The following is a 27646-nucleotide window of genomic DNA, read 5'->3' as shown; positions in this document are numbered from 1 at the left end:
ATTTATCCTTTAGAAGCAACTAAGGAGGTAAGAAAAATAAGATCGACTCCTAGAATAATTAAGACTGATCTTTACATATGATGGTGTTTGGGGACCCACTTCTCAAGGGCCTGGACCAGAGGCAGGGGTGGCCATAAGAGCCAAGGCAAGGCCAGCTGTCTGTCCTTCTCTGGCCCCAAGTACAAGGCAGTACCCGAAATGCCCGAGAGCAGTGTGGGTTCTGGAAATGCTCCCAAGTGGAGCGGCCGAGCCCGTGGTGGGGCAAGAGGGCAGGGGAAGTCACTGAGCAGTGCAGCCGAGCCCATGTCCTTGGTGGTACGAGCCCCACGTTCACACACAAAGAAAACGGACTTCCCAAGGCCCTGCCAAGCCAAAGGGCTGTCCTCGTGCTGAGAATGCTGTCGCAGGGTGACGCGAGCCACAGAAACTCACTTCCTCTGAGTTCTGGAGGCCAGGAAGGCCACAACCAAGTGTCAGCAAACTCGGTTTCTGGCAAAGGCGCTGGTCTTGGCTGGTAGACAGCCACCTCTGAAACCGAGCCAGGACCCCCTCATGTATTTTCTAGGGTTCCTGAAATATAAAGTCCATTTACACTGTAATGGCCCGGAGGAAGGAGTCAGTCTTCAGACTTTGGTTATGATAATGACCACCATGGGCCATGAGTGAGGGCCATTTGACCTCAAGCTCTCACTTACAGGAAAGACGATTTTCACTTCAATATATAAGATGTTTTATGGCTGGAAACTGCTGGTTGTGAGCTCAGAGACTCCAGGCTGAACGGTTCCAGACACCTGAAGAGAATTTGATCATCTAAGGCCTCACCAATCAAGAATGCCCATGAGATGATCACGCCCTCTTTTTAATTTTTTATTTTTTTGAGAGGTTTTCGCTATAGGGCGTGTGCGCTCGCCAGACAGAGAGAGACATAGAGACAGAAAGTGAGAAATCACCCCCCAGGGGGGATGGTCACGCTGCAATCCCTTCTCCTCCATTCTCCTCTCGGGATCCCAGGCATGCACGCACACGCGCCCCGCGTGAGTTCTAAGCCACCGGGTCCAGGACGCGAACCGTGGTTGACTACGTGGGAGTCCAGCGACATAGCCATTACACTAACTGCTGGTTCCCGATGATCACACCCTCTTGAACCAATCACTGAACTGATCATGCACCTGGGACCTCTGCCCCTAATTTCTGTCCTTAAAAACGCATGTGGGGAACATCTCGGGGAGACCGGGTCTTTTCAGCATGAGCTGCCCACTCTCCTTGCTTTGCGCTTTCCTTCATCACACCATGTGCCTATGGCTTGGTTTTATAGCGCTTGGGCAAGCGGACCTGATTGGAGTTCGGTAACACCCCCTCACTGCGTCCTCGCATGGCTTCTTCGGTGCTTGTGGACAGAGCAAGCTCCCTTAAGTCTCTCTGTGTCTTTGCCAACCCTCTCCGCCCAGAGCCCCTGCGTCATGGGCTCACTTCACCGCATCACTCCTTAGGGACTCCATCTCTGAATAAAGCCGAACCGGGGTGAGGGATCCGACATGGGCCTGAGGTGGAGAAACACCACGGCAACCTGCTGCCCCGGCCCCACAAAACTCATTCTTCACATCAAATACACTCACTCCGTCCCAACAGCCCCAAAGTCTTAACTCATTCCAGCACTGACTCTACAATCAAAAGCCAAGGTTTTATCTTAACATCCTCAAAGTCAGACATGGGTGAGACTCAGGTTCGATGCAGCCTGAGGTAGAGCTGCCCTTAGCTTGAACCTGTGTGACCAGGTAAGTGCTTCTGGAGGAGATGGCAGACAGGCCAGGACAGAGTTCTCACCTCAGGAGGGAGAGACCAGAGGGAGAAGGGAGATGGGTCCCAAGCTGGTCTCAGACCTAGTAAGGCAAATCCGGTGAGATCTTGAGGCCCAAGAATAACCCTCTTGTGCTCAGGGCTCCACTATCAGGCCTGCTGGGGTGGCAGTGACACCCCACCGCCCTCTGGGTGGCTTCCTGACCCCTCCCTCTAAAACCACGAAGAAATCAACTTTGCCTCCCTCGTGTGGGAGTGGCAGCCTCTGGGGCACCTGCGGGGCCATTCCCCCTCCCTCTCGAGTGACAAGGCATGTCGGCAGCTGAAGTTGGACCTTCCCCTCCTGCTGCCTTCGGCCCAGACTGGCAGTATTTCTGCTGGCATGATCCCACCTTTACCCCTGGCTCCTGAGGTAGCTGATTAAACCCATGGTTCACACCACGCCGCTTCTTTATCAGGTGGTTGTTCTTCTTTTCTTTTTTAATTTTTATTTATTCATTTATTTATTTGGAGAAGTTTTTGCTGTAAGGCGCATGTGCTCGCCAGACAGACAGAGAGAGACGGAGAGACAGAAAGCGAGAAATCACCCCCCAGGGGGGATGGCCACGCCGCAATCCCTTCTCCTCCATTCTCCTCTCGGGATCTTGGGCACGCACGCACACGCGCCTGGCGTGAGTTTAAGCCACCGAGTCTGGGACTCGCACTGCGGTCGACTACGTGGGAGTCCAGCGACATAGCCATTACGCTAACTGCTGGTCCATCAGGAGGCTGTTCTGACCCATTCGTACCTTCGTTGTCTCCAGAACACGCCTCTCCACTTTGGAATAGGGATAGTCCTTTTTCTCTCTGTCCAGACCATCTCTTCCATTTTTCTCTCTCCTCTTGCATTTATTTTACTGTAACTAGAGTCTAATTTCATCACTCACAAGTTCTTTTCACAAAACACGAGGCCATAGTTAAGCCAAGTTCTTGGTTACTTTATAAGGATCACCATTCCTCCAGTTCATTGTTTTTTACTTGTTTATTATTTAATTTGCTGTAGGGCGCACGTGCCTTCCAGAGACTGAGAGAGAACAGGAAGGTGAGAACGCACACCCCCACCTCCCGGAGGTGGCCAGGCCGGCAATACTTCTCCTCCTCTCCTCTCAAGGTTTTGGGCACGCACACATATGCACCTACTGTGTTTTACAAGCTGCCAGGTCTGGGACTCAAATCATGCAGCTGGCCATGTGGGATCCAGCTGCCTTAACCACCAGCTGGCTCCCGATTCCTCCCGTTCACAAGAACATGCCCCTCCTTTCTGTTGGAGTCCTTGCAGAATCACCTTTAACATACGTGTTTCTACCAATGTTCTGTCCCTGACGCCCCGCACACTCTCCCAGACTGCAGAGGCCTCTCTACAGCCCCTCTCTTTTCTGAGACTAAGTTGCCTTTGATGTCCACACTAACCCTGACAGCCCCTCGCAGAAACCGTGACTCTTCCTAGCACGCGCCTCAGGACTCTTCCAACCAGCACCCGCCGCCCAGTTCCAAAGCCACGTCCATACTCTTGGTACCTGTCCCAGCCGCACCCACGTCTCAGTACCAAAATCGCATCTTCCCAGTTGCTTACAGCACAGCACCGCTGTGCGGGCGGCTCAGACGACAGGCGCTACTGCCTCACAGCTCTGGAAACCCGTGACGTGAGTTCTGGGGAGAACTCAGGCAAATCATGCAGCTGGCCATGTGGGATCCAGCTGCCTTAACCACCAGCTGGCTCCCGATTCCTCCCGTTCACAAGAACATGCCCCTCCTTTCTGTTGGAGTCCTTGCAGAATCACCTTTAACATACGTGTTTCTACCAATGTTCTGTCCCTGACGCCCCGCACACTCTCCCAGACTGCAGAGGCCTCTCTACAGCCCCTCTCTTTTCTGAGACTAAGTTGCCTTTGATGTCCACACTAACCCTGACAGCCCCTCGCAGAAACCGTGACTCTTCCTAGCACGCGCCTCAGGACTCTTCCAACCAGCACCCGCCGCCCAGTTCCAAAGCCACGTCCATACTCTTGGTACCTGTCCCAGCCGCACCCACGTCTCAGTACCAAAATCGCATCTTCCCAGTTGCTTACAGCACAGCACCGCTGTGCGGGCGGCTCAGACGACAGGCGCTACTGCCTCACAGCTCTGGAAACCCGTGACGTGAGTTCTGGGGAGAACTCAGGCTGACACGCAATCATTTGAAGCATAACAAGCATCGTTGAGGGAAAAACGGAAGTTGGCATGGTTCAGCTTTAGCTCTGGGTTTACAACAACGTTTATAGGCTTAAGGAGCACTTAACTTCTGATGGGCTGCTCCCGAGCGTGGGACCCCAGGGTGCACCGGGAGGTCCCAGCTGCTGCGCTGGCTGCACCTGCAGTGTGATGGAGTAGACATGCCTGTCCAGGCCATGGAGCTGGGGAAGGACCAGCGCAGGCGGGGGCTACAAGGGGGGCACAGGCACTTGTGGACCCAGTCTCAGTGGGATGCAGGGACTGCCAGGGATCCAACAGTCCTGAGAGGGCCACGGCCATGGCCACAGCCACAGCCACGGCCATGGGGCAAGTGAAGAGCAGAGGGAGGGCAGGAAAAGGCTCACGGTCTCCACTGAGACTCAGCTGCGCTTTCTTCTCTGCCGTCCTGCTTTGTTTTGCTTTTTGAGATAGCATCCTCCACCCCCATCAGTCCTCTCCACAGCTACAAAACACACATCTGTTTGCCGACTGACGTGTCCATCCAGTGAGTCACAGGGTGGACACGCTCCATGTGCCCGTCTGGGCAGACCATGGGCCCTTGGCCATCAGTGCCCAAGGCTTTCCACTCCCAGGCACCTTCCTTCCCAGGTCCCACTGACCACAGGGAGTGGACAGAGGCAGCTGCCTCCAAGGAGCCCACCCAGAGAGGGTGAGCTGACCATGCCAGGCACCCTTCCGTGCTCAGGGCTCCACATCCCAGGTTCTGAGCTGGGGCTCCCTGCCCGAGGGCATGGCCGATGTGGTTCCCAGGCCCTGCCCTGGGCCTTCTAAGCTGCAGGCAGTGGGAGGCCGTCTACCCCTGCCTCCCTTGTCTCGTTACCTTGAGTTCTCCCCATCATGAGCAGTAAAATCTAGACATGGGAAACCTCCACCTTGATAGTCACCCACAGGAGAGAGAAGCAGAGGAGTTTTAAAACTTAAAAATGCTGTTTCCACCTTTGCTTTGTACAAAATCCAAATAAATAAAATTAAGTGAAGCCTATCTTCAAAATGCACAAAAGTCCATCTAAAACCACAGCTCGAGTTCAGGCTGCTGTCACCCTTCGAGGTGGGAACACCGCAGTCATGTCCCACCCAGACATGACTTTCGCTCATCCATGTCTGAGTCAAGACTATGGATAAAGACCCACGTTTTCCAGCCTGACTTTATTCTAACTAACAGTGCAAACAGATCCAGGAAACTTTCGCGGTGTCCTCTAAAACATAGGGCTTGAAGTGCTCCCATGAGAAAGGAGGACACACGGGGAATGGGAGGCCTGCTGTTTCACCCACTGCAAACGCTACGACATCCCAGGACCTGTGCTCGCTGGGACTCACCCAGTCTGCAGTGCGGAGGGAGCCCTCGCCAGCACGCTGGCCTTGCAGACCTCCTGGTGTGGCACAGGGTGGGCGCTGACACCCAGAAGCCTGGTGAGCCGCAGAACTCGACCTCCTCCAGAACTGCTCTTCCATGCCCTGGTGCCCTGGGCTGGGGGGTACCCCAGTGAGCCGGGCAGCAAGGGCCAGCCCTGGCCCTCCCACCAGAGCTGCACTGGTTTCCTGACCCCAGGACCCAGGGGCAAAGCCAGCGGAAGCCTATCGGCCCCAGCCAAGGGCCCGGCACTGTCATCCGTGGGGTCTAGCTCGATGGGGGAGAGCACGGGGCCAGGCCTGATGACAGCTGGACCCAGCAGGACCCCAGCAACACCCAAGGGACCCGACAGGGCCAGGTGTGAGTCCTACCTTGGAAAAAGCTCTTCACCCGGAGGTAGCTGACGCTGAGGCGCAGGACGGACAGCTTATCCAGCTTGGAGATGACATCGGGGGGGAAGGGCAGCAGGCTGGCCAGGTGGTCCAGCTCTGCGTTGAGGCGGTCCCGGTGCCGCTTGGAAGGGTTTGACTTCTCTGTCCCCACAGCAGGCCTCCTGTAGGACATCACCTCTGTCAGGTGGGACTCGGAGCCCCACCAGGCGCCCATTCCCAATCCCACAGCCACCAAGTCAAGACTCGTGCATCCCGGAGAAGCTGGAAGTGCAGAGGCAGCAGGAACTAGTGTGCAGGCAGAGCCCAGACCTGCGCTCAGAGGCAGGGGCAGGGCCGGGCGCCCGCTGTGTGACTCTGGCATGTTTCTTGGTCTCTGTGCTTCGGCTCCCTGAAGGCCCAGGCTGCCAGGGGACAGGAAAACTGTGGGTGGAAACTGCTGCCCTCACTGGGCCTCCCTGGGGGCTCCTCAGTGTTGGAACAAATAGAGCGTGTTCTAGGACAAGACCCTACCCGTGTCAGCATGAGCGCCCACCATGACTGCACAGCAGGGAGCTCGCACAATCTCGTGGCCCATGGCCCGTAGAGCCGTGACTGGCCCTCTTCACAAGGACTGGGAGGGGCTCAGGTGCGGCTCCTTGGGGACCTCCAGGGCACCATGGACGACCTGGCTGTGCAGGGCCAACAAGCACACGGCCAGGGCCCTCGTCACGCACTCACAGCACACCGGCACACACACAGGCACGGCCGGGCTTCCTTCCAGGCCACGTGCGGCCAGCCTGACTCAGGGACTGTCCTTGCTCGCCTTCTCCCCACAGCAACAGACTACTCCCTGTCCCTCTCCTCTCTGAGACCGTCCGCTCCCTGTCCCTCTCCCCTCTGAGACCGTCCGCTCCCTGTCCCTCTCCTGAGACTGTCCCCTCCCTGTCCCTCTCCTCTCTGAGACTGTCCCCTCCCTGTCCCTCTCCTACCGCGTGATGTCCCCTTCTCTGATGTGCTTGAACAGACAGGACAGTGTCCACTGACACTCATTCTCCTCACCCTCATGAAGCGTCTGTAAGAGGGAAGGGCAGCCGGGGTGGAGGCCAGTCCCTGTGCTTCGGAAGGGGACAGAAGAGCTCAGAAATGGAGCTCTGGCTACTGGACCAAGCTCTGTGGGTCCCTGGAGCATCACAGAGTTGGGGCTCCTGCGGTCCCTGTCTGTGACTCCTTGTCTGTATGTCAGCACCTGAGGTTGCTGAGAACAAGCAGGCTACAGGTCTCGAACCCCCACTTTACTAGAAACCCCACAGCGTGGCCCAGAAGGCCCCTAGTGGAGCCATGCTCTGCCCGGAGTGGGCCCTCCCGCTCCCTCGTCCTGTCCCTCATGTCCGGCGCTGCCAGGTTGTTCTCTGCACAGACTTGTCTGTTAGAACCTCACACGGGAGGGGCTGCGCCTGGCCCCTCCCAAACCCGCTGCATTCTAAGGTCAGCTGAGTCCCAGCCATGTTGGCGCCTTGTCCCTGTGGACGGACCCTGCCCTACGTGACCCACTTGCCAGCTGACGCACACTCAGGCTGTCTCCTCTCTGGGGCGATGGCGTCCAGAGCAGCAGCGACATCCATGTAGAAGACCACGCGGCCGTGTGCTTCCAGTCCTCAGGGCACACCCAGGGTGGGGCTGCTGGGCTGGAGGGGCAGTCTGCGTCTCACTTCTGAGGGACACCAAGCTGCCGCCCACAGCTGCTGCCCCGGTTTCCTGCCCTCCAGAAGTGCCCAGACGGCTGCGTCCTCGTTTTCCACCTCCAGCGCCCTTGTGGGCTCTGAGTGGTGTCACTGCCGACCGGCCAGCGCGCCTGAAGGCTGTGCCAGTGCCGCCTGCACGTCTTCTCTGCAGAAATGCCTGTCGGAGCCCTGTGCCCACTTTTCTAGCAGGCTGTCTCCCTTGGAGTCGTAAGGGCTTTGTGTATTCTGGACACTAGACTCCTTACACGGTTTCTAAGTCTCTCCTCATTTTGGCTATTATCTTTGGTTATGTTTTCACTTTCTACTGATTTTTTGTTTGTTCATTTATTTTTAACCTGGTACCCCTGTCCCCCAAGCTGGTATCAAAATCAACAGAGGCAGTAGCACCAGGGGATAGACTGGACTGAGGCCAGGTGTACTGGCCAGAGGAGAGGCTCAGCTGCCGTGGGAGACACCAGAAAACACGGGAGCACCTGATGGGTAGCAGGGCAGGATGCGGGGAAGTGACCCCAGGGTGGTGGGACAGCGGCCCAGGCAGAACAGGGTGGATGCAGACATGGAGAGCAGGTGAGCACAGCCCCTGGAAGAGGCGCCCATGGGCAGGAAGCACCTCTAGCTAGTGGTCCACATGTCCGCCTCGCCCCTGCCCAGGCCCACAGCCCTCTGAGCCACCAGCCTCGCCATGCCCCCACCTCTGCTGCCTCAGTGCCCTGCGGTCACCCCAGGGCACGGCCTCTCCAAGAGCCCCGAGCCCTAGCTCAGATCTTGCCCGCCTGGGCCTGGGAGGCCAAGCTCCCCATGCAGGGTGCACCTGCAAATGCAAAGACCCATGCTCTGCCCTCCCCCAGGCCTCCCTGGGGCACACAGCCCAGACACGGACGCCGGGCCTCTGCCTGGTGAAGTCAGACCACAGGGCCTGGCCAGTGTGTCCTGGCCACAAAACCCATCCCAGTGCCCTGCTGTGGCCAGGGTGTGGACACCCGCCAGGTAGAAAAGGGATGTGGAGCCAGGGGTCACAGGGCTGTATGAGGGGGAGTCCTCCACGGAGCTGGTCTGGGCTCAGGTCCAGGAGCAGAGGAGGCAGCTCCACAGGATGAGCTGGGGACACCCAGAAGCTGCCACAGGAGAGGCAATGAGTGGGCCACTGCACCACACGCAGCTGTATCAAGACAGCCACAGGGCCACCAGAGCCACAGACACGGCTAAGACACGTTAGAGACCGAGTGAGTGGAGACTTGCCCTGCTCTTGAGTCGGAGGACTCAATGCTCAGAGACTCTCCCGACTGATCTGTAGACACGAGATGACCTCAACTACAACTCTGACCTTTCCACAGAAACCGACAAGCTGATTCTGAAATGCACATGGGGGTGCAGAGCCCCTGGACTGGGCTTCTGTTCACCGCTGCTGGTCCCTCTCAGAGCCTCAGTCCTCACTGGCTCCTGCTCAGCTCACCAGCTCGGTCCCACCCCACAGAGCACTGTCCACCCAGGTCTCTGCCACTGACCAGCCCAGGACAAACTCGCCTCTAAAGCAGGTCGACACCAGTGCTGGGGGTGATGGGTGGTGGGCAGTGTGGGGCAGTGCGTGGCCCCTGTGTGGGTGCTTGGGGGCAGAGGGCAGCTTCCTGCCAGGTACAGACCCAACATGGACAAGCTGCAGGGGCACACGCCGCCACACGCCTCACACCACGGCTGTGCCCGTAGGACTCGGTCTGAGGACAGAAGGCACCATGGGCTTCCAGACCACCACCCTCACCCCCACAGCTGCTCTGCCTGTTCTGCACTGTTGTAGCTGCCAGCGCCCCAGTCCTCTCACCATGGAGCCACAGCACTGGAGCCCGTGGGCAGCCGTGCTTGTGTCCTGTGGGCAGGCCTGGGCCATCCTGTGCCCAGGTAAAGCGCTGGAAGGTTAGCAGGTCCCAGGGCTGCTCACCCCCGTCACCCACAGTGTGACAGTAGGGCTGCTGGGAGGCTCCCCAGTACCAGGTCTCTTGGGGCAGCGACAGTGGGAGCGTTGGGGACCTGGGAGGCTCTGGCCAACATGGTGTCCCTCCCCCTGACCTTCCTTTCTTGGAGGCTGAAAAGCAGCCACTCCTGCCTGGTGCCAGCCCAGCCCTGTGCGTTCCCAAGGTCAAGGGTCAGTGAGGCACCCGCCCTCCCCCTCAGAAGGACCCAGGGCTGCCATTACTGTTTCTGGACAGGCTTCCTCCTCTTCCTCCCAGCATACGTGCACTCGCCTGGTGGGATCATCGTCTTCAGCCTGAAAGTCAATGGAGTTTGGAGTTGGTGGTGAGGACCCATGTGGCCCCCCGAGCAGCCACAGCTGCCCAGATCCCAAAGGCAGGGGCACTCCAGGCCACCCACACACTGGGTCAAAGGCCACCTGCCTGTGGAGCCACTCCCACATGTCGCTCTGAGCACAGAGATGCCGTGGCCCTGGACTGGGACTGGGCTGGTACTGCCACGTCCCCCCATACACCTCTGTGGCAGCATCAGGTCCCCTGGCTCAGAAGCCCAGGGGAAGAGTAACCAGAGGCCCTGTCTTCAGACCACGAGAGCCATAACATAGGTCTCCACGAGCTGGCACGCGTGGCCCCGGGAGCTCTGGCCTTCAAGTGCCATGCACCTCCCAGGGGGCACCAAGGCTGTGCAACCTCTCTGTGGGTGCGTGGTGGGTCATCATCCTCTTCTGATCTGCCCCTGTGTGGCCCGTGCTTTGGCCAACAGGCTTCCTCTGTCCTGGGTAAAATCTCAACTCAACTCTACGAAGCTGGGCATCTTCTTTATTCCCTAACTCTCACACCAAGCCCAGTCGACCAGGCGCACAGCCTCCACTTCTGGTGCTGGACAAGGCATGGACATCTGAGCAGAGGCCTCTGGGGGGCTGAGAGCTCCCAGTGGGAGCTCATGTACTCCCACCACAGGGAGGACACTGCCTGTCAACACAGGGTGGGTTTTCCATCCAAGCCCCCACACCCTGCAGGCCTGTGTACTGCACAGTCTGTGCCTGGCTCTGGCTGACAGCCTGGGAGGCCATGGGGACTTCGCCTGACCTCGAACACACACGACCTGCAGAGGGGGCAGGCATAGACACTCGGGGTCGGCTGTGTGGACAGTGCCGTGCTGATATCAGAGAGCTGTGGGATGAAGCCGTGACGACAAAGATGCAGGTGGGAGAGACGTGGACAGGGAAGGCGGTCGGTGCAAACCCAAGCCAGATGGTGCTGGAGGGGCTATACCAGACAGGGACAGAGGAAGCTTCCAGACAAGGTATACCACCAGGCACACAGAGAGGAAGGGAATCAATTTTCCAAGAAGACATGGGGATCCTAAATGTGTTGAAATCTAGTAACAGAGGTCAAAACACACCAAGCAGGGGGCAGCAGGTGGTATGGAGGTTAAGTTGCTGGATCCTACATGGCCAGCTGTGTGGTTTGAGTCCCAGATCTGGCAGCTTGAAAATCACACCAGGCATGTGCGTGTGCATGCCCAAAATCTCAAGAGAAGACTGGAGGAGAAGGGACTGCAGTGTGGCCATCTTCTCTGGATGGAAATTTCTCATTTGTTCTCTCTCTGAAAAGCACACACACCCTATAGCAAAAACTAAAAATAAAAAATGAAAAAAAGAATAAAAAGAGAGATTAAAACAAAAAGCAAAAGTCTAATAAAACAGAAAGAAAATTAATCAGAGACATCAACATTTCTCTCATTAATCAATAGAGCAAGTAAACAGATTCAGGAAGTATCTAGAAAACCCAAACAGCGATTTGAGCTGTGGAAAATCATAGAACACTCCGCCCACAGCAGAGTATGTGCTCTTTACACACAGAATATTAACCAAAATAGACCATTTTCAGGGACTTAAAACCATCCTTAACTAATTTAAAAAACAGAAATCATTCAAAGTATGTTCTTTGACATAATGGAATTAAAGTAGAACGATATCTGAAAAGTTCTCAAACATTTCCCAGTCTACTTCTACATACCCAGGGTCAAAGACAGAGTCTCGCAAACATTTGTAAAGCATTTTGAACAAAACTAAAATGAAAATACAAACACACCCAGCTTCATGGAATGTAGGGAGTAGTGCTTTGATGGAAATGATGGCAGTAATTGTTGATGCTAAAAGTAAAAAAAAAAGAAAGTGGGGGGGGAAGAGTAAAAATGTATGTCATAATAATCTGGAAAAAAAAAAAAGTAAAATATCTCAAGTAACCTAAGCTTCCAAATAAAGTAACTAGAGGATATCATAGCCCAGTTGAAGCAGAAGGATGGAGATAAAGAAGAGAAATTGATTAAACTTAAACACAAAAATAGAACCAGACAGTGGCACAGTAGACCCCACACAGCCAACTACACGGTTTGAGGCCCGGACCCAGCATGAAAACACACTAGGCATGTGTGTGTGAGCCCAAATTTCCAAGAGGAGAAAGGATTATAATGTGGTCATCCCATCCCCCTGGGTGCTTTCTCGCATTTCCACTCTCGCTCTCTGTCCCTCCCTATTGAGTGCACACGACCATAGCAAATTTAAAACAAAAAAACATAAAAACAAAACAACAACAACAAAAAACACATTTTTTTTAAAGTAAAGAAGGATGGGACCTATCATTTAGTAATTAAGAGAAATGGATCCCATAAGGCCAACTGCTGTTCAAATTCTAGCCCCAGCCCCTTGAAAAACATGCTGGGTACAAGTGTATGAATACCTCAAATCCCAAAAGGATGGAGAAATGGAGGAGAAATAATTGCAGCATGACCACACCCCATTGTGGGGATGCTTTCTCTCTCTCTGTCTCTCTTTTTCTGTGTCTCTCTGTCTCTCTACAGTGAGTGCATGTATACTCTGGCAATTAGAAAAGAAAATAAAGAATATCAATGAAATCAAAAGCTGGCTCTATGAAAAGATCAAAATATCAATGAAACTGATACACCTAACCATTGGCTAATCATTTACTGATAAAAGAGTAGAGAAGTGGAGGGCCAGCAGGTGGCATGGTGGTTAAGGGTGTTGGACTCCCACATGGCCAACTGTGGTTTGGGTCCCAAATCTGGCAGCTTGCCTTCTCTCTGTCTTTCTCTCTTGCTCTGTCCCTCTCTAGTCAAATTTTGAAATAATAAATAAATAAATAAATAAAGTTAAATAAAATAATTATTAAAAAAAAAAAAAAAAACCTAGAGAAGTGGCCAGCAGATGGCATTGAGGTTAAGGTGGCTAGATCCTACATAGTTAACTACATGGTTTGAGTCATAGACCCAGAGGCTTGAAAAATACAAGGGGCATATATGTATGTATGTCCAAAATCCTGAGAGGAGACAAGAGGAGAAGCAATTGCAGCATGGCCAATCCCCCTGGGGAAATCACCCTGGGAGGAGGGCATTCTCACTTTTCTTCTCTCTTTCTCTTTCTGTATCTCTCTGTTTCTGACAAATACATGTATCCTATAGCAAAACAACAACCACAAGAAAATTAAGATGAGATAAATTGGCAATATAAGGAATGAAAAAGAGGACATTACTACAGATCCCACAGACATTAAAAGGAAAATAAGAGAATGCTGCTATAAACTGAACTGTGCCCCCCAAATTCATATGTTGAAGCACTAGCCCTCTGGGCCACTGCACTGGAGACAGGGCCTTTAGGGTGATGTCAGAGAGTGGAGCTCTACTCCAGTAGGACTGTGGCCTCATAAGAAAAGAAAGCAGGGCTTGCTCTCTCACCTCCATGTGAGAACACAGTGAGAAAGCAGCTGTTTCCAGCCAGGGGGGAGCCCTCATAAGAAACTGAATCAGCTAGCACCTTGATTTTGACCTGCTCTGCCTCCACAACTGTGACAAGTTTTTATTGCTAAGCACCCAATTTATGGTATTTAGTTACAGCAGCCCAACCTGATTAAGACAAACACTATCCCATAAACTCAACAATTTAGATAAAATTAAAGAATTTCTGGAAAGACATAATCAGAATTAGCTTAAAAAAAAAAGATAAACTTGAATAGTTTAATATCTATTCCCATGAAGGAAATCCCAGGCATGAATGGCTTCACTGTATAATCTACCAACTTAAAGAAGAAATAGTGCCAAGCCTCTGCAAGCTCTGGCAGAAAATCAAAGAAAAAAATTAAAATTGGCAACTCATTTGAGTTTAGCATTACCCCAATACCAAGCCACAGATACTACAAGAAAACTAGACAACAACTTTCCTCATGAACAGAGACACAAAAATCTTAAGTTAAATACTATCAAATGGACTCCAAAAATATATAAAAAGGACAATGTATCATGACCAAGTGTTATTTACTCAAGGAATGTAGGGCTTCTCTGACATCCAAAAACCAATCCCTATAATTCACTAATAGACTGAACAAGAACACCACATGGTCATTTCTACACAGAGGACATCTGTGAAAGCTTCCAGCTAACACTAACCTAACTGGGAAAGGCTGAGCGATCCCTCTGTGATCATGAATGAGACCAAGGTGTCTTGTTCACCACTCCCATTGAACATCACATTTATGTACTAGCCAAGACAATGAGGTAAGAAAAATAAATCTGTTGCTGTAACTGGAACAGACCGGGTAATTCATGGAGAATAAATATTTATTCAGATCGTGACTCTGGAGGCCCAAGGTTAAGGGGTGCATCTTCTGGTGGGCTGAGGGCCTTCTTGCTGGTAGGGACACTGCAGAGTCACAGGGTGGCACTGAGAGTCGTATGGAGAGAGGGCAGGAGCATGTGTCAGCTCTGGTCTCTCTCTCCTTATTAAACCACCAGTGTCCAACCACAAGGCCTACCCTGATGACCTTATCTACTCCTAACCACCTCCCTAGAGTCCCACCTCTGAGGCCATAGTTGGTTAGGATTCATCCTCTTTATTTTATTTATTTATGTTTTTATTTATTTATTAGAGGTTTTTGCTATAGGGCGCATGTGCTTCCCAGACAGACAGAGAGAGACAGGAGACAGAAAGCGAGAAATCATCCCCCAGGCGGGGTGGCCACACTGCAATCTCTTCTCCTCCATTCTTCTCTCAGGATCTTGGGCACGCATGCACACGCGCCCGGCATGAGTTTTAAGCCACCGGGTCCGGGACGCGAACCGCAGTTGGCTACATGGGAGTTCAGCGACAGAGTCATTACGCCAACTGCTGATCCCAGGATTCACCCTCTTAAGACCAAACGTCAACACATGAATGGGGGGCACATTCAACCCATAAGACATCATAAAAGGAGGAAAGGAAGAAATAAGTTCCGCTTGTTCACAGGAGACATGATTAATTACATGGGTAGAAAACTCCCAAGTTTTACTCTAACCAATCTCCTGTATGAAATGAGTTCAGAGAGTTCAAGGGTAAAAGGATAGCGTACAAGTCAATTTTATTTCCACGTATTAACAATGAACAATTGGAATTCAAAAACCAGTACCATTTATAATGGCATTCAAATAAAAGTGAAATATTTAGATATCTCAAGAGTCTTCATGTATATGCAAATAATCCACAAAAAATTAGGAGAGGAAAGGAGATGACAGAAAAAAATGTAAGAAATACTAGCAGAAAAACTTCCAAATGTAATGAAAACTGTAAACCTATAGATCCAAGTTCAATGAGCCCCAATTTAAAAAAAATGAGAAAAATTATATTAAGTCAAATTGCAACCAGATTGTGGATAACAAGTGATAAACATAATAATTATAAAAGCCAGAGAAAATGAGTATAAGGGACAAAACAAAAACAAAAACAAGGAGAGGGATGATAGTAGGTTTCTCCTCAGAAACAACACAGTGGAGGACAGAGGAACAACATCTGTAAAACAAGGGAAGAGGGACCAGCAGTTAGCGTAATGGCTATGTCGCTGAACTCCCATGTAGTCGACCGCAGTTCGCGTCCCGGACCCGGCAGCTTAAAACTCACGCCGGGCGCGTGTGCGTGCGTGCCCAAGATCCCGAGGGGAGAATGGAGGAGAAGGGATTGCGGAGTGGTCATCCCCTCTTGGGGGTGATTTCTTGCTTTCTGTCTCTTTCTGTCTGTCTGGGGAGCGCACACCCCCTATAGCACAAACCTCTCCAAAAAACAAACAAACAAACAAAAAAAAAAAACAAGGGAAGAAAAGCAGCTGGAGCCTATACTCCTACATCCTGCAAAATGAAGAAATGAAGGTGAAATATGCAGTTTATAGAAAAGCTGAGAGAATTCATTGCCAGGCAACTCACATGTAAGGAGTATTAAAGGATGTCTTCAGACAAAAGGAAAATGATACCAGGTGGAAAACAGAATACAAAGCTCAGGAAGGGCAACTACATGGGCAACCATGCAAGTTTTCAATATTTAAATCTCTAAAAAATGACTGACTTTGGACAACAATCACAGTGTACTATGGACATCAAGTGAGAGTGACCACCAGAGACAAGGCCAGCGGTAAAAGTGCTAGTGGTGGCACAGCCATGCTTAGAAGTTGGCCCCGCCCACTGGTCATGCCAGCCTCCAGACTCGCCCCTCACCTGCCCTCACTGGCTGGCTGAGTCTCTCATAGGAGCTGCATGCCTCACTTTCCTGTGGATGGTCCTGGGGATGCTGCTGGAGGAAGGGGCCTCTCTAGATTCCAGCACTCTGATTGTGAGTGCTCACATGGCCAGAGGCTAGGAACTCGGCAATCGGCTCTGCTCCTGGAGGCTGAATCCCAGCTTCAGGAGGGAGCCACCTTCCAGAGTATGCCTTAGACTCACTCCCTGAGCTCAAGCATATTCCTCAGTCTTATTTCACCATCATAGATGCCCCACTGTTGTAGTTAATACTTCCTAATATTAAAATTTTTCAAGTCAAACTTAAAAATTGTGTTAAAAATATGAAGAGCTGATTGCAAAAATCCAGTGTTCTAGCAGTACATGACCAAACACTTTTGGGAGCTGTGGAATGTTAGGGATTTGCTACAGAGTGGGATTTCCAGGAAACTGGGACCCGCTGACATCAAGAACTGACCATCTATGCTGGCTCGAAGAAAGAGGGCTCACTGCATGATTCCCCCACTTTTCAAAAGTCCGAAAAATATCTCAAAAGTCCTATCATTAAAATTTCATTTTGTTTTAAAGCATTAAAAAGAGAGAAAACATGGCACAAGAATCTGATGTACTAAAATCAGCAGATCTCCAACAAGGGCACCCAGGCCCTTCAATGAGAACATGGTGTTCAAAGAATAGACGTCTGGGACCAGCAGTTGGCCTAATGGCTGTGTCCCTGGACGCCCATGTAGTCGACCGCAGTTCAAGTCCTGGACCCAGTGGCTTAAACTCATGCCGGGGATGCGTGTGTGCGTGCCCAAGATCCCGAGAGGAGAATGGAGGAGAAGGGATTGCGGTGTGGCCATCCCCCTGCAGGGTGATTTCTTGCTTTCTGTCTCTCTGTTTCTCTCTTTCTGGCAAGTGCATGTGCCCCACAGCAAAAAACCTTTCCAAAAAAATAAATAAATACAAAATAAACAAAGAATGAACGTCTGCACACCAGAGAATGACGCTGGGCCCCTTTCCCATACCTCCGTAAGAGTTGAACTTAAAATTGATTAGAGATTTAACTCTAAGAGTTGAAACTGTAACTCTTTCTTTCCTCCTTTTTTTTCTTTTGAGATTTGTTTTTTTGCTATAGGGCACATACACTTGCGGACAGACAGAGAGACAGAAAGCAAGAAATCACCCCCTCGGGGGATGGTCACACTACAATCCCTTCTCCTTCATTCTCCTCTCAGGATTTTGGACAAGCACACACATGTACCTGGCATGAGTTTTAAGTCGCTAGGTCTGGGACTCAAACTGCAGTCGACTATGTGGGAGTCCAGTGACATAACCATTACATCAACTGCTGGTCCCCAAACCATAACTCTTTCAAAGAAAACATATAACAAATCTTCGTGACCTGAGATTTGACAACGACCTTAAATTGGGCAATGGATTCTTAGATATGTCATCACATACAAGTAACAAAATATACAAATGGATCAATTTGACTTTATCAAAATTAAAAACATTTGCTTCAAAGGTGCTATCAAGAAAGCAAAAAGAAAACTCACAGAGTGGGAGAAAATATTTGCAAATCAAATATCTGATAAGGGTCTAATACCTAGAATATCTAATGCCCAGAATATCCTAAAAGAACAAAGGACTGGAACAGACATTTGTCCAAAGACAACACACAAACGGCCAAGACAAGGGAAGATGCTCAGCATCCCACATCGTTGGGGAAACGCAAACCCACTCTGTGGTGACGTACTGCTTCACTTCACAAGGAGGCCTACCGTGTCTTAAAATGGGGAATAACAAGTGCAGGCAAACATCAGAGAAATCAGAACGCCAGCGTGTTACTGCTGGGCATGCAAAATGGTACAGCTGCTGTGGAAAACAGTTTGGTGTTCCATAACCAAAAACTAAACATAGATTTATACAGAACTCAGTGATTCTAGTCCTAAGTATATTCCCCAGAGAACTGAAAGCACATATTCAAACAAAATCTTGCACACATATGCGTGTCATTGTTCACAAGAGCCAAAAAGTGTAAGCAACCCCAATGTCCATCATGAAAAATGGACAAACAAAACATGGTATATCTACAATGGAGCAACATTCCACCACAGAAACAAGTGAAACACTGACCTGTGCTACAATAGGAATGAAAGGCCACATACTGACCCAGTTACACAACATGTCCAGAACAGGCAAATTCGGTGGTTCCCAGGGACTGGATGGGGAAGGGAGTGGCTGCTTCGTGAAAAAACATTGTTTAGGGAACCAGCAGTTAGCGTAATGGCTATGTCGCTGGACTCCCACGTAGTCGACCGCGGTTCGTGTCCCGGACCCGGTGGCTTAAAACTCACGCCAGGCGTGTGTACGTGCGTGCCCAAGATCCCGAGAGGAGAATGGAGGAGAAGGGATTGCGGCGTGACCATCCCCCCTGGGGGATGATTATTTCTCGCTTTCGGTCTCTATGTCTCTCTCTGTCTGTCTGGCGAGCGCACGCGCCCTACAGTGAAAATCTCTAAAAAAAAAAAACAAAAAAACAAAAAAAACATTGTTTAGGGTGAAGAAGAGGTTCTGTAACTACATGGAGGTGCTAGGTGCAAAACTCAACAGCAAAATGCCACTGAACTATTCACTCAATTTTTCCTTTATTAATAGTAGAGTGAGGGGGGGAGAGAGTTTTCCTTTATTAATAGTAGAATGGGGTGGGGGGGAGAGAGCCCTTCCATAGGGCTGGAGCATGCTTTGATCCTCTTCCTCCATCAGACCCTGGGCATCTGTGCACACGCCTCTCATGACTCCAGTAGGCTGGGCTGGGCCTCACCGTGGAGCCACGGGGGTTCCAGACACTCCTGGATGCTCATCACTGCTGTGCCAGAGCTGCTCTGAGCCATTTGCTTCTGAATGGTTTACTTTATGTCGTGTGGATTTTATCTCAACTTAAAAAATATACTCCTAAGATACTTACAAATGTAAATATGTTTCTGGAGTGTTAAGAAAGAAGGTGAATGGTGGGAGAGAAATTGGCACTGTCAGGACAGAAACAACCACAGGGGCTTTTGGGAGAGGGAGGCAGGGCATGCAGTACTGAGGGCTGTGGGTGGAGGGAGGCTCTTTCCCCTATTAAGGATGACCATGCAGAGAAGACAGGAAATGGGAGGTTCTAGAGGGATGGCCTGGGGTGGGTGGACTTGACAGTCTGTGGCTGCAGACTGAAGCAGGGACAGTGCCAGTGGGAGGGTGGAGGTGGCCAGTCTTGAGGTAAGGCCACCAGGCCTCTTCCAAGGCCACAGCCATGGCCATGGCCATGTGGTTGCCTGGTGTACTTCCCTGAGGAGCCAGGCTGGGCACTCAGTCACGGGAGTCCAGTGGGCAAGGTCACTCTCTCTACATGGCAAGATCTTTCAACTCAAACAGGAAGCACCTGAGCCACACCCAAGAATGGGGTGAGAACAGGCCAGGGACTGTCCCCAAGGCCCAGAGCACATAGCAAGCCCACTTGGTCACCCTCAAGGTCAGAGAAGGTGAAGAGGAGGGGGCTGACCTACACCAGCCCTAGTGATCCGGCCACCAGCCCTCATCCCTAGGAAACTTGAGCAGAAATGGTTCTGGTGTGGGGACGACCTGGAAGGTGAAGAGGGGCAGGATTGCAGGGGAAGCCAGCACTGATCTCCTCCATCTCCGACGTGCAGCCCTCCCTTCTGAGAGCAGGACTGGGCAGGAGCCTGAGACCTCCATGCTGGCTCAACACTCCATGCACACCAGCTGCTGGCTGGGGACCTCCATGGCCTATTGCAAGCCACCGGCTTGTGTCCAGCTCAGCGCTGAGGTGGCCCTAAACACGGGTTCTGGCAAAAAGTACAAAATCAGATAAATACTCCCAAGATATTTCCCCATTTGAAGGAGGGGTGTGGAAGTTGAAGGTCCCACAGCAGCAGTCCCCTCCGAATAAACATCCTGGGCGTTCCCTCTGCTCTGGGTTTCTGCAGCAGGTGGCTTCATATTCCTGAATGCACATTCTCCTCCACTGGGTTCTACCGTATGTCTGCACCCTCCTGACCACAGCTTCAAAGACGACTCTGGGTAAGGGGCCTGGGCACAGCCAGGGCTGCCAGAGGCCTCCCAGGACACTGAGCTAGGAGCCAGCTGCATCTCTCTGAGAACACGGAATTTTCATAAGAAACTTTTTCCTGTGCAAAGGGAGTATCTGTTCATTTCAGAAAATAAAATCAAGCACAAACGCAAATGGAACCCAGCCCAGACAGTGGACCCCACCCCAGACAGTGGACTTCACCCTGGAGAGTGGATCCTACCACGGACAGTGGACCCCACCATGGACAGTGGACCCCACCCCAGAGAGGGGGCCCCACCATGGACACTGGACCCCACCCTGGACAGTGGACCCCACCATGGACACTGGACCCCACCCTGGACAGTGGACCCCACCCTGGACAGGGGGCCCCACCATGGACACCAGACCCCACCATGGGCAGTAGACCCCACCCCAGACAGTGGACCCCACCATGGACAGTGGCCGCCACCATGGGCAGTGGACCCCACCCTGGACAGGGGGCCCCACCACGGACAGGGGTCCCCACCATGGAGAGTGGATCCTACCACGGACAGTGGACCCCACCCCGGACAGGGGGCCCCACCATGGACACTGGACCCCACCCTGGACAGTGGATCCCACTGTGGACACTGGGCCCCACCCTGGACAGGGGGCCCCACCATGGACAGTGGACCCCACCCCAGACAGGGGTCCCCACCCAGGACAGTGGACCCCACCCTGGACAGCGGACTCCACCATGGACATTGGACCCCATCATGGGCAGTGGACCCCACCCTGGACAGGGGGCCCCACCATGGACAGTGGCCCCCACCATGGGCAGTGGACTCCACCACGAACAGTAGACCCCACCCTGGACAGTGGACCCCACCATGGGCACTGGACCCCACCCTGGACAGTGGACCCCACCATGGGCACTGGACCCCACCCTGGACAGTGGACCCCACCATGGGCAGTGGATCCCACCACGGGCAGTGGACCCAGTACAGACATTGTTGGAGACATACTGAGACATCACACACTGCTTGGTGTACTCAGGCTGAGGCTACACTCCTCCAGTCACCGGCCCTCCGGCTGCCTCAATGTCCTCCTCTGTAAAGCAGATGACAGCTGCCACCCCAAGGGGTGAGGACTGTGAGGACTGCATGAGGTGACAGTCCCTGCCCACTCAGCCTGGTTGTTCGCTGCCACGGATGTGGACAGCCCCTGCCCATTGGCACAGGTCTCACGAAATGGAGACCTGAACTGTTGTGGGTTTGGACAGGGAAGCCTGGGAAGAAGGCGTGGAGCAGCTTGGGCACTGGCTTCTGTCAGAGGCACCGGGGAGTCTCCTGCTTGGGTCCACCTCCGGCCAGACCAGAAACCCAGTCACACATTTCAAGTACCTGGGCTCTGGGGCAAACACGCAGGTGCACATGCACACATGCACACCCCCCCTGCACACTCGGGCAGACCAGGGACCATTGCTGGTCACGCAATGATTCCCCTCCCTCCTCCAGGCAGTGCTTGGGGAGTCCACAGCTGGACAGGCTGGCGGAGGCCCTGTGGTTCCAGGGTGCCAGTCCCTCCAGTCCTGGTTGGTTGGTTTTCAACCAACTGGGAAGCATTGGTCCTTGAGGAGACCCGTGGGGGAGAGGGGGGACGCGCAAGGCCTGACCTTTGACCCTGGAGGGCCCTGGAGTTGGCCTCTGGCCAGTCACCAGCCAGTGGGTAGACTCTTCCTAGCAGAGGCAGCCCAGGGGTCTGGCCATGCAGCCTGCCAGAGCACAGCTCTCCGAGTACCTGGTCTGAAGTTTTTGGTCACTCCAAACAAGAGTTTAGGGAAAATAATTCCAGTGCCACTGCCTGACACGTAGGGAGCTCTGGAACTGCCTTCCCGGGTGTGAGAACCTGGGACCCCCTTGCCACCCGCCTGCCAGCAGTGCCCAGACACTCTGGGGGACCCTCGGCCTGGCGCAGGGGTGTCAGCTGCACCCTCGGGGGCGGTCAGTACTGTGGCTCCGGCACTGGGTACCGGGGGCTGAGGAAGTGACCGGCCGCCCTCAGAGAGCCTGCTAAGTGAGAGCCGAGGTCGGACCCGAGCGCCCACCCGGTGGCCCCAGGGCCCGCAACGCGAAGATGGCGTAGGAAGATGGGGGGTCTGGAATCTTGGGCGACACCGGCACTCAGCCCCTGGGCCCTCGCACCAGGTTCGCGTCCCGGGGTGCGCGCGGACGACAGCAGGGAGGGAAGCTGCGGGGCCCGCCGAGGCACTTACCGGGGCCAGCGGGCGCTAGGCTAGGTGCTCCCGCGGGTGGCAGGCCAGGAACTGCCGCGGGGCTTGCCGGCGCCTGCATCTCGCCCACCGGCGCCAGGAGGGCGAGAAGTTCGGCCCCACCCCGGCACGCGCCGCCCCTCCCCGCTCGGGAGCGGCCAGGGCTGGGGCAGCAGGGGGCGCCCGCGCGCATCGTCGCCCCGGACGCCCGCACCCTCGCGCGCCGGGTGGGCCCGGGTCTGTGTGCCGCCGGGCTGGGGCAGCCGCGTGCGACCCTGGGGACCCCAGTGCTCCTGGCCGGAGCCCGGCACCCTCTGCCCTCCCCGCCCCGGCGTCACGCGCCGAGTGCCCCCTGCGCCCGTGTCCAGGCCGGTTGCACCCAGCTCCCTTGGCCGCCGCAGGCGCCATCCAGACAGAGTGTGAGGATAGCTCCTCTCCCCGAGGCGTTCGGAGAGTCGAAAGGACGGACGGTTTTTACAAATATCTATATGATACGCTTCGACCCTGATTTTCCCAGGAACTGGCCGTCCCCCAGGCACGCAGGTGTCCATGCAACATTTCCCCGTCCAGGTACTTCTGAGTCCGGAAGGGCAGTGCACGGTCTAGAGTCCCTGGTCCACCGATCTGACCCGCGCGCGTGGTCACCCGGACCAGCTCAGGGCCTTCTCGGCCTCGTCGTCCCCCGCCGCTGTCAGGGCGCTCCTTCCTCTAGCCCTCTCCAGGCTCACGCCCCATGGGCTGCAGTATCCTCTCCTCTGTGCCGGCGCATGTCCTGGGTTGGAACTCACTCTTACCCTAGCGGCAACCACGTCTGGCCCCCGCCACGCCCCCCAGCCTGGCCAGTTCCGCTCAGCGCCGCTCCTCACTTGGGCCCCTGGGCCTCGCCCTACCTTAATCACCCCTAGGGGCCCGTCCAAGCCCCACCACACCCACTGCCCAGGCCAGCGCGGTCCCTGCTGCACCCGGGGGGTCTTCCTGGCCCCACCAGGCTGTAGCGTCTGGGGCCTGCCCCTCGCCATGCGCTCGGAATAAGCAAGTGGGTGACTGGGCCTTTGCACTTGCAGTCAGCCCCGCCTCCCTGAGGTCCACTGCGTCCTGCGCTGAGCACGGAAGGTGCCGCACAGGCTGGGGAAGCTGCCTCGTTTTTTGGCAAGGAATGATGTGCTGTCCTTTCAAAACCTGTGGCCGGGGAACCAGCATTTAGCGTAATGGCTATGTCGCTGGACTCCCACGTAGTTGACCGCGGTTCGCGTCCCGGACCCAGTGGCTTAGAACTCACGCCAGGCGCGTGTGTGCTTAAGATCCCGAGAGGAGAATGGAGGAGAAGGGATTGCAGCGTGGCCATGGGTGATTTCTCGTTTTCTGTCTCTATGTCTCTGTCTGGTGAGCGCACGCACCCTATGGAGAAAACCTCTCCAAAAAAACCAAAAAAAAAAACAAACAAAAAAAAACAAAAAAAACCCTGTGACTGCATCTTATTTATTTATTATTTTTTGGAGAGATTTTCACTATAGGTGCGTGTGCTCGCCAGACAGAGACATAGAGACAGAAAGCGAGAAATCACCCCCCAGGGGGGATGGTCATGCCGCAATCCCTTCTCCATTCTCCTCTCGGGATCTTGGGCACGCACGCACACGCGCCTGGTGTGAGTTCTAAGCCACCGGGTCCGGGACGTGAACCGCGGTCGACTACGTGGGAGTCCAGCGACATAACCATTACGCTAACTGCTGGTTCCCTGTGACTACCTTGACCCGACCTTCGGTAAGCAGGTTATGCACAGAAAAGGTGTGATCAGATAATTCAGAGGTCACAGGTCAACTTTAATTTCTTCTTTTTACTTTTCACAGGCCTATAATTCCCGCACAATCTTGGAGAAGCATGTGGTACTTTCATGATCCACTGAAGAACATGAGTCACATGGCATGGCCTGGGGTGGTGTTGGCACTTGGGGTGCTGCGTGAGGAGAGTCTGCACTGCAAGGCTGCCAGCAGTGTGGGCCAGGCCCTGAGCGGGCTCTGCAGGGCTCTGCCTCCATCCCTCAGACAGGTGAGTACGGCCCAGCCCCATCCCACCATCACTCTGTCTTCCCCCAACTTCCCTGACCTGCCCTGTCCCACTGCCTCCTGGGCTTGTCCCCCGTCTCCCGCTCTGCATACCCTCAGGCTCCCCACGGGATGGAGAACAGGGTGCCCCTTGCCAAAGAGGTACCTCCCCTGAAGTCCAGGGATCCAGCGAGGAGCCCTGAGTCCCAGGCATCCTACCAGGAGAAGGTGGCTCCTGGCCTCCTAGGCTGGGTTCTGAGCTGGGCCCTGAGAAGGCCCAGGCTGTCGGGGTGTCCCCTGCATCTTCATCATCTTGCCCCTCTCCGCCATGAAGGTCCAGAGGCAGCTGGGCCTCCGCCCCAGCTGCAGTGGCCCCTTGGGCACTCCATCCGTGTCAGGACCCACTGGAAGCAAATGCTGTGTCACTGAGCCCTCCCACTTCTCCACATGTGCACTAGCCAGGGACAAGCCCTTTGTCACTTGTCCCAGGACCTGCATGTGAGGGGGGCCAACACTATAAGGATGACAGAGCCTGAGTGCCACTTGAGTCCTGGCACAGTCACACCTGTGTCCTGGCTGTGCTTGGGCAGCCACGTGGCTGAGACACGGCTACCCAAGGATGGCCACACAGGAGGCGCTCAGCACCATGGCTGCTCCCAGAGGTCCAGCCGCCTCCCCCTGCCGGTGTAGAAGAGCCTAGTGGCAAGCTCTGCCTCCCGCCGTTGCTGGTCTACAGCTGCCCTGAACATGATAGACTGAGTGCCACCAAGCCCCGCCCCCAGAGGCAGGCAAGTCCTCTCTGGGGCTTGGCTGGGGCCTGCCGCCCTCTGCAGCCGCTCCACTTCCCAGGGCCAGGTGAGCGCAGGGTCCACACCTCACAGCACTCAGCCTTGCTTCTTGTTACTCCCCTCCCACGTCCCTCCTCCTGGAGGCTAGAGGGACAGAGGCATCTTGTCAAAGGCCGTTGGGGGCCAGCAGATGGTGTGGTGGTTAAGGTGTTGGGCACTCCCATGTGGCTAACCATGGTTCAAGTCCTGGACTTGGTGGCTTCCTTTCTCATTCTCTCTCTCTGGTCAAATTGGAATAAATGAATGAAAAAAAAAAGAATGAATAAAATAAAATAATTGAAGAATTATTTTAAAAAGCCGTAGGGCAGCTTCTGCCGCCCACATCTCACTACCCAGTGTGGAGCACTGGCAGCAGGCAGGCTTCCATCTAGGGGTGCGTGTGGTCACACAGCGTTAGTCCTGGGCCTGCAGCAGGGTGAGGGTAAGGAAGGTCCAGATGTGGGTGTAGGCATCCCAACTCACCACCTCTGCACAGGTGACTGTGAGGGGCACCAGGTCCCTGCCTGCAGATCAAGAGATGCCTAGCACCTGGGGCTTTCCCCCAGAAAATGGGCTCACCCAGTAGGCCCCAGGAGGGTGTGCCAGCAGGTCCTAACTGCATTGAGCCCTAGTGAGGAGGGGGAGCAGGGCATGGCCAGGAACATGAGTCGGCAGAGTGCAGGTACTGTCCCCTTGGACCAGAGTCCTTGACCCACAGCCTGCAGAGCAGGCAGAGACGGGAGCAGACCTGAGCCATGCCTGCAGGTGAGCCCCTCAGTCCCACTTATCCCCATTGCCTCTCACTTCTACCTTGACCCCTCTGCACACTGAGCTCTGGTGGGAAGGAGGCAGTCGCTCCACTCATCTTCTGACCCCTCTGCACACTGAGCTCTGGCTGGAAGGAGGCAGTCGCTCCACTCCTTGTCCTCAGGGGCCCTGAGACAGCAGCCCACCCCCAGTGCCAGGGAGAGCCCCCAGGTGCCCACAGACCCCGGCCAGGCAGCTGCCCCCTGCTTGGGGCCCACCCTGTCAGCCAGAGGCAGCTGCTGTCCCAATGCCTGTCCTGTACAAGCCTTTGCCTGCCTTGGTTCCCCAACTCTATCAGACACTCAGGCTGCCCCAGGTGGTGCTAAGGGACAGCTGCCACAGGGACACCCTCCTCTACCACCTCCCGGAGCCCACGTGCTCTCCCAACCCTGTCCTTCAGCTTGAGGTTACACACCCTGCACACTAATCTCCAGGTACCCCCACACCTCATCACCCGAACTCTGGGCACCCCAACACCTCACCATCTGAGTCCTGGTTCCCCCGTGCCCCTTAGCCCCTGAGTCCGGGTGTCCCCCACGTCCCTTGGTACATGAGTCTGGGTGTCCCGTTACCCTACTGCAGTCCCAATCGCAGAACAGCATGTGTGGGTGCAGCGTGGGAAGGGGGAGGCTGCTTTACTAGAATTCACTTCCTTCTGTGTGCAACACCCTGTGGGCACGATGACTCAGCTACGTAGCCTCCTTTGAGTCGATGTCTGTCTGCATCCTCTAATAGCTCTCAGTGCCTCTTCCTCAGGGGCCCTGAGCCAGGACAGCTCGGGGACCTCTGTGGAGTGGTCCGCTCCGTCCTGAATCCCTGGTCTCCTTTGGCCCTCGCTTGTTCACTCAGCTTTGCTGAAGCCCATCCACAGGAGGTCCCTGGTCCAGGCAGAGGACTTTCCAAGTCTTTCCACCTGCACTGCCGGCTGACAGCCTGGCCACAGATAGAATTGGGGTGGGAACAGTGCCCCTCAGCACATCAGACTGGCCATGCCAGGGAGCCAGCGCTATCCTTCTGACGCCTCCTGCAGATGGCATTGCCTCACAGGCTGCGAATTCCCCCGAGTCCACGGAGTCACCTCCCTCCTCCAGGGAGCTCAGTGGTCTGCCCATCCTCCATTGGGCACTCTGGGACTTTCCATACTAGCGCAGGTCCCAGGTTCTGGAAAATTCTTCTGAGTCTTATTTGTTTTGAAAATTTCTTCTCTATACTTTTCAGTTTTTTAAACTTTCCCTTTCCACATATTCCGTTTTTCATTTCTAAGATATTTCTGTGATTCTACCTAATAGAATTCAGTATTTTTTTCAATGAATGCAATCTCTTCGGTTATCTCTCTGAAAACAAATTATAGATATGAAGGTTGTACCCAACCATTTATCAATGAAGTAAACACACAGCAAGAAACCCTAGAGAAAAGCCTGGAAACAACCCTGTATTTGTAAGCAGGTGCCAGGGCCATTCAAGGTGGAAAGAATAAACTGTTCACCAGTGTGGCCGGAAAACTGGAAATTCACATGCCATGAACAAGTCTGAAGTCCACCTCAGACATGACACACAGAAATTACATGGAACTGGAGTGCAGACTTAAAGGTAAGAGCTGAAACCACAGGACT

At 54.0% G+C, this 27646-nt stretch overlaps 1 protein-coding gene across 1 annotated transcript in view; it reads right to left on the bottom strand.

Moving 5' to 3' along the window:
* The window catches only part of AHRR (aryl hydrocarbon receptor repressor), a 90150-nt gene extending 67667 nt beyond the window's left edge, over positions 1-22483 (bottom strand). Inside the window, exons 1-3 of the mRNA XM_014586281.2 lie at positions 22361-22483; positions 9721-9792; positions 5791-5972 (exon numbers count right to left, since the gene is read on the bottom strand). Coding sequence (XP_014441767.1) covers positions 5791-5972; positions 9721-9782 — 244 coding nt within the window. The 5' untranslated portion in view covers positions 9783-9792; positions 22361-22483. The remainder of the gene's footprint in view (positions 1-5790; positions 5973-9720; positions 9793-22360) is intronic.
* Between the last annotated feature and the right edge of the window lie 5163 nt (positions 22484-27646).

The sequence above is a fragment of the Tupaia chinensis genome, unplaced genomic scaffold (genome assembly GCF_000334495.1).
Source record: "Tupaia chinensis unplaced genomic scaffold, TupChi_1.0 Scaffold000020_1, whole genome shotgun sequence".
NCBI classification, from domain to species: Eukaryota; Metazoa; Chordata; class Mammalia; order Scandentia; family Tupaiidae; genus Tupaia; species Tupaia belangeri.
The sequence above is the reverse complement of the archived record's forward strand: the minus strand, read 5'-3'. Positions and strand labels throughout refer to the sequence as shown.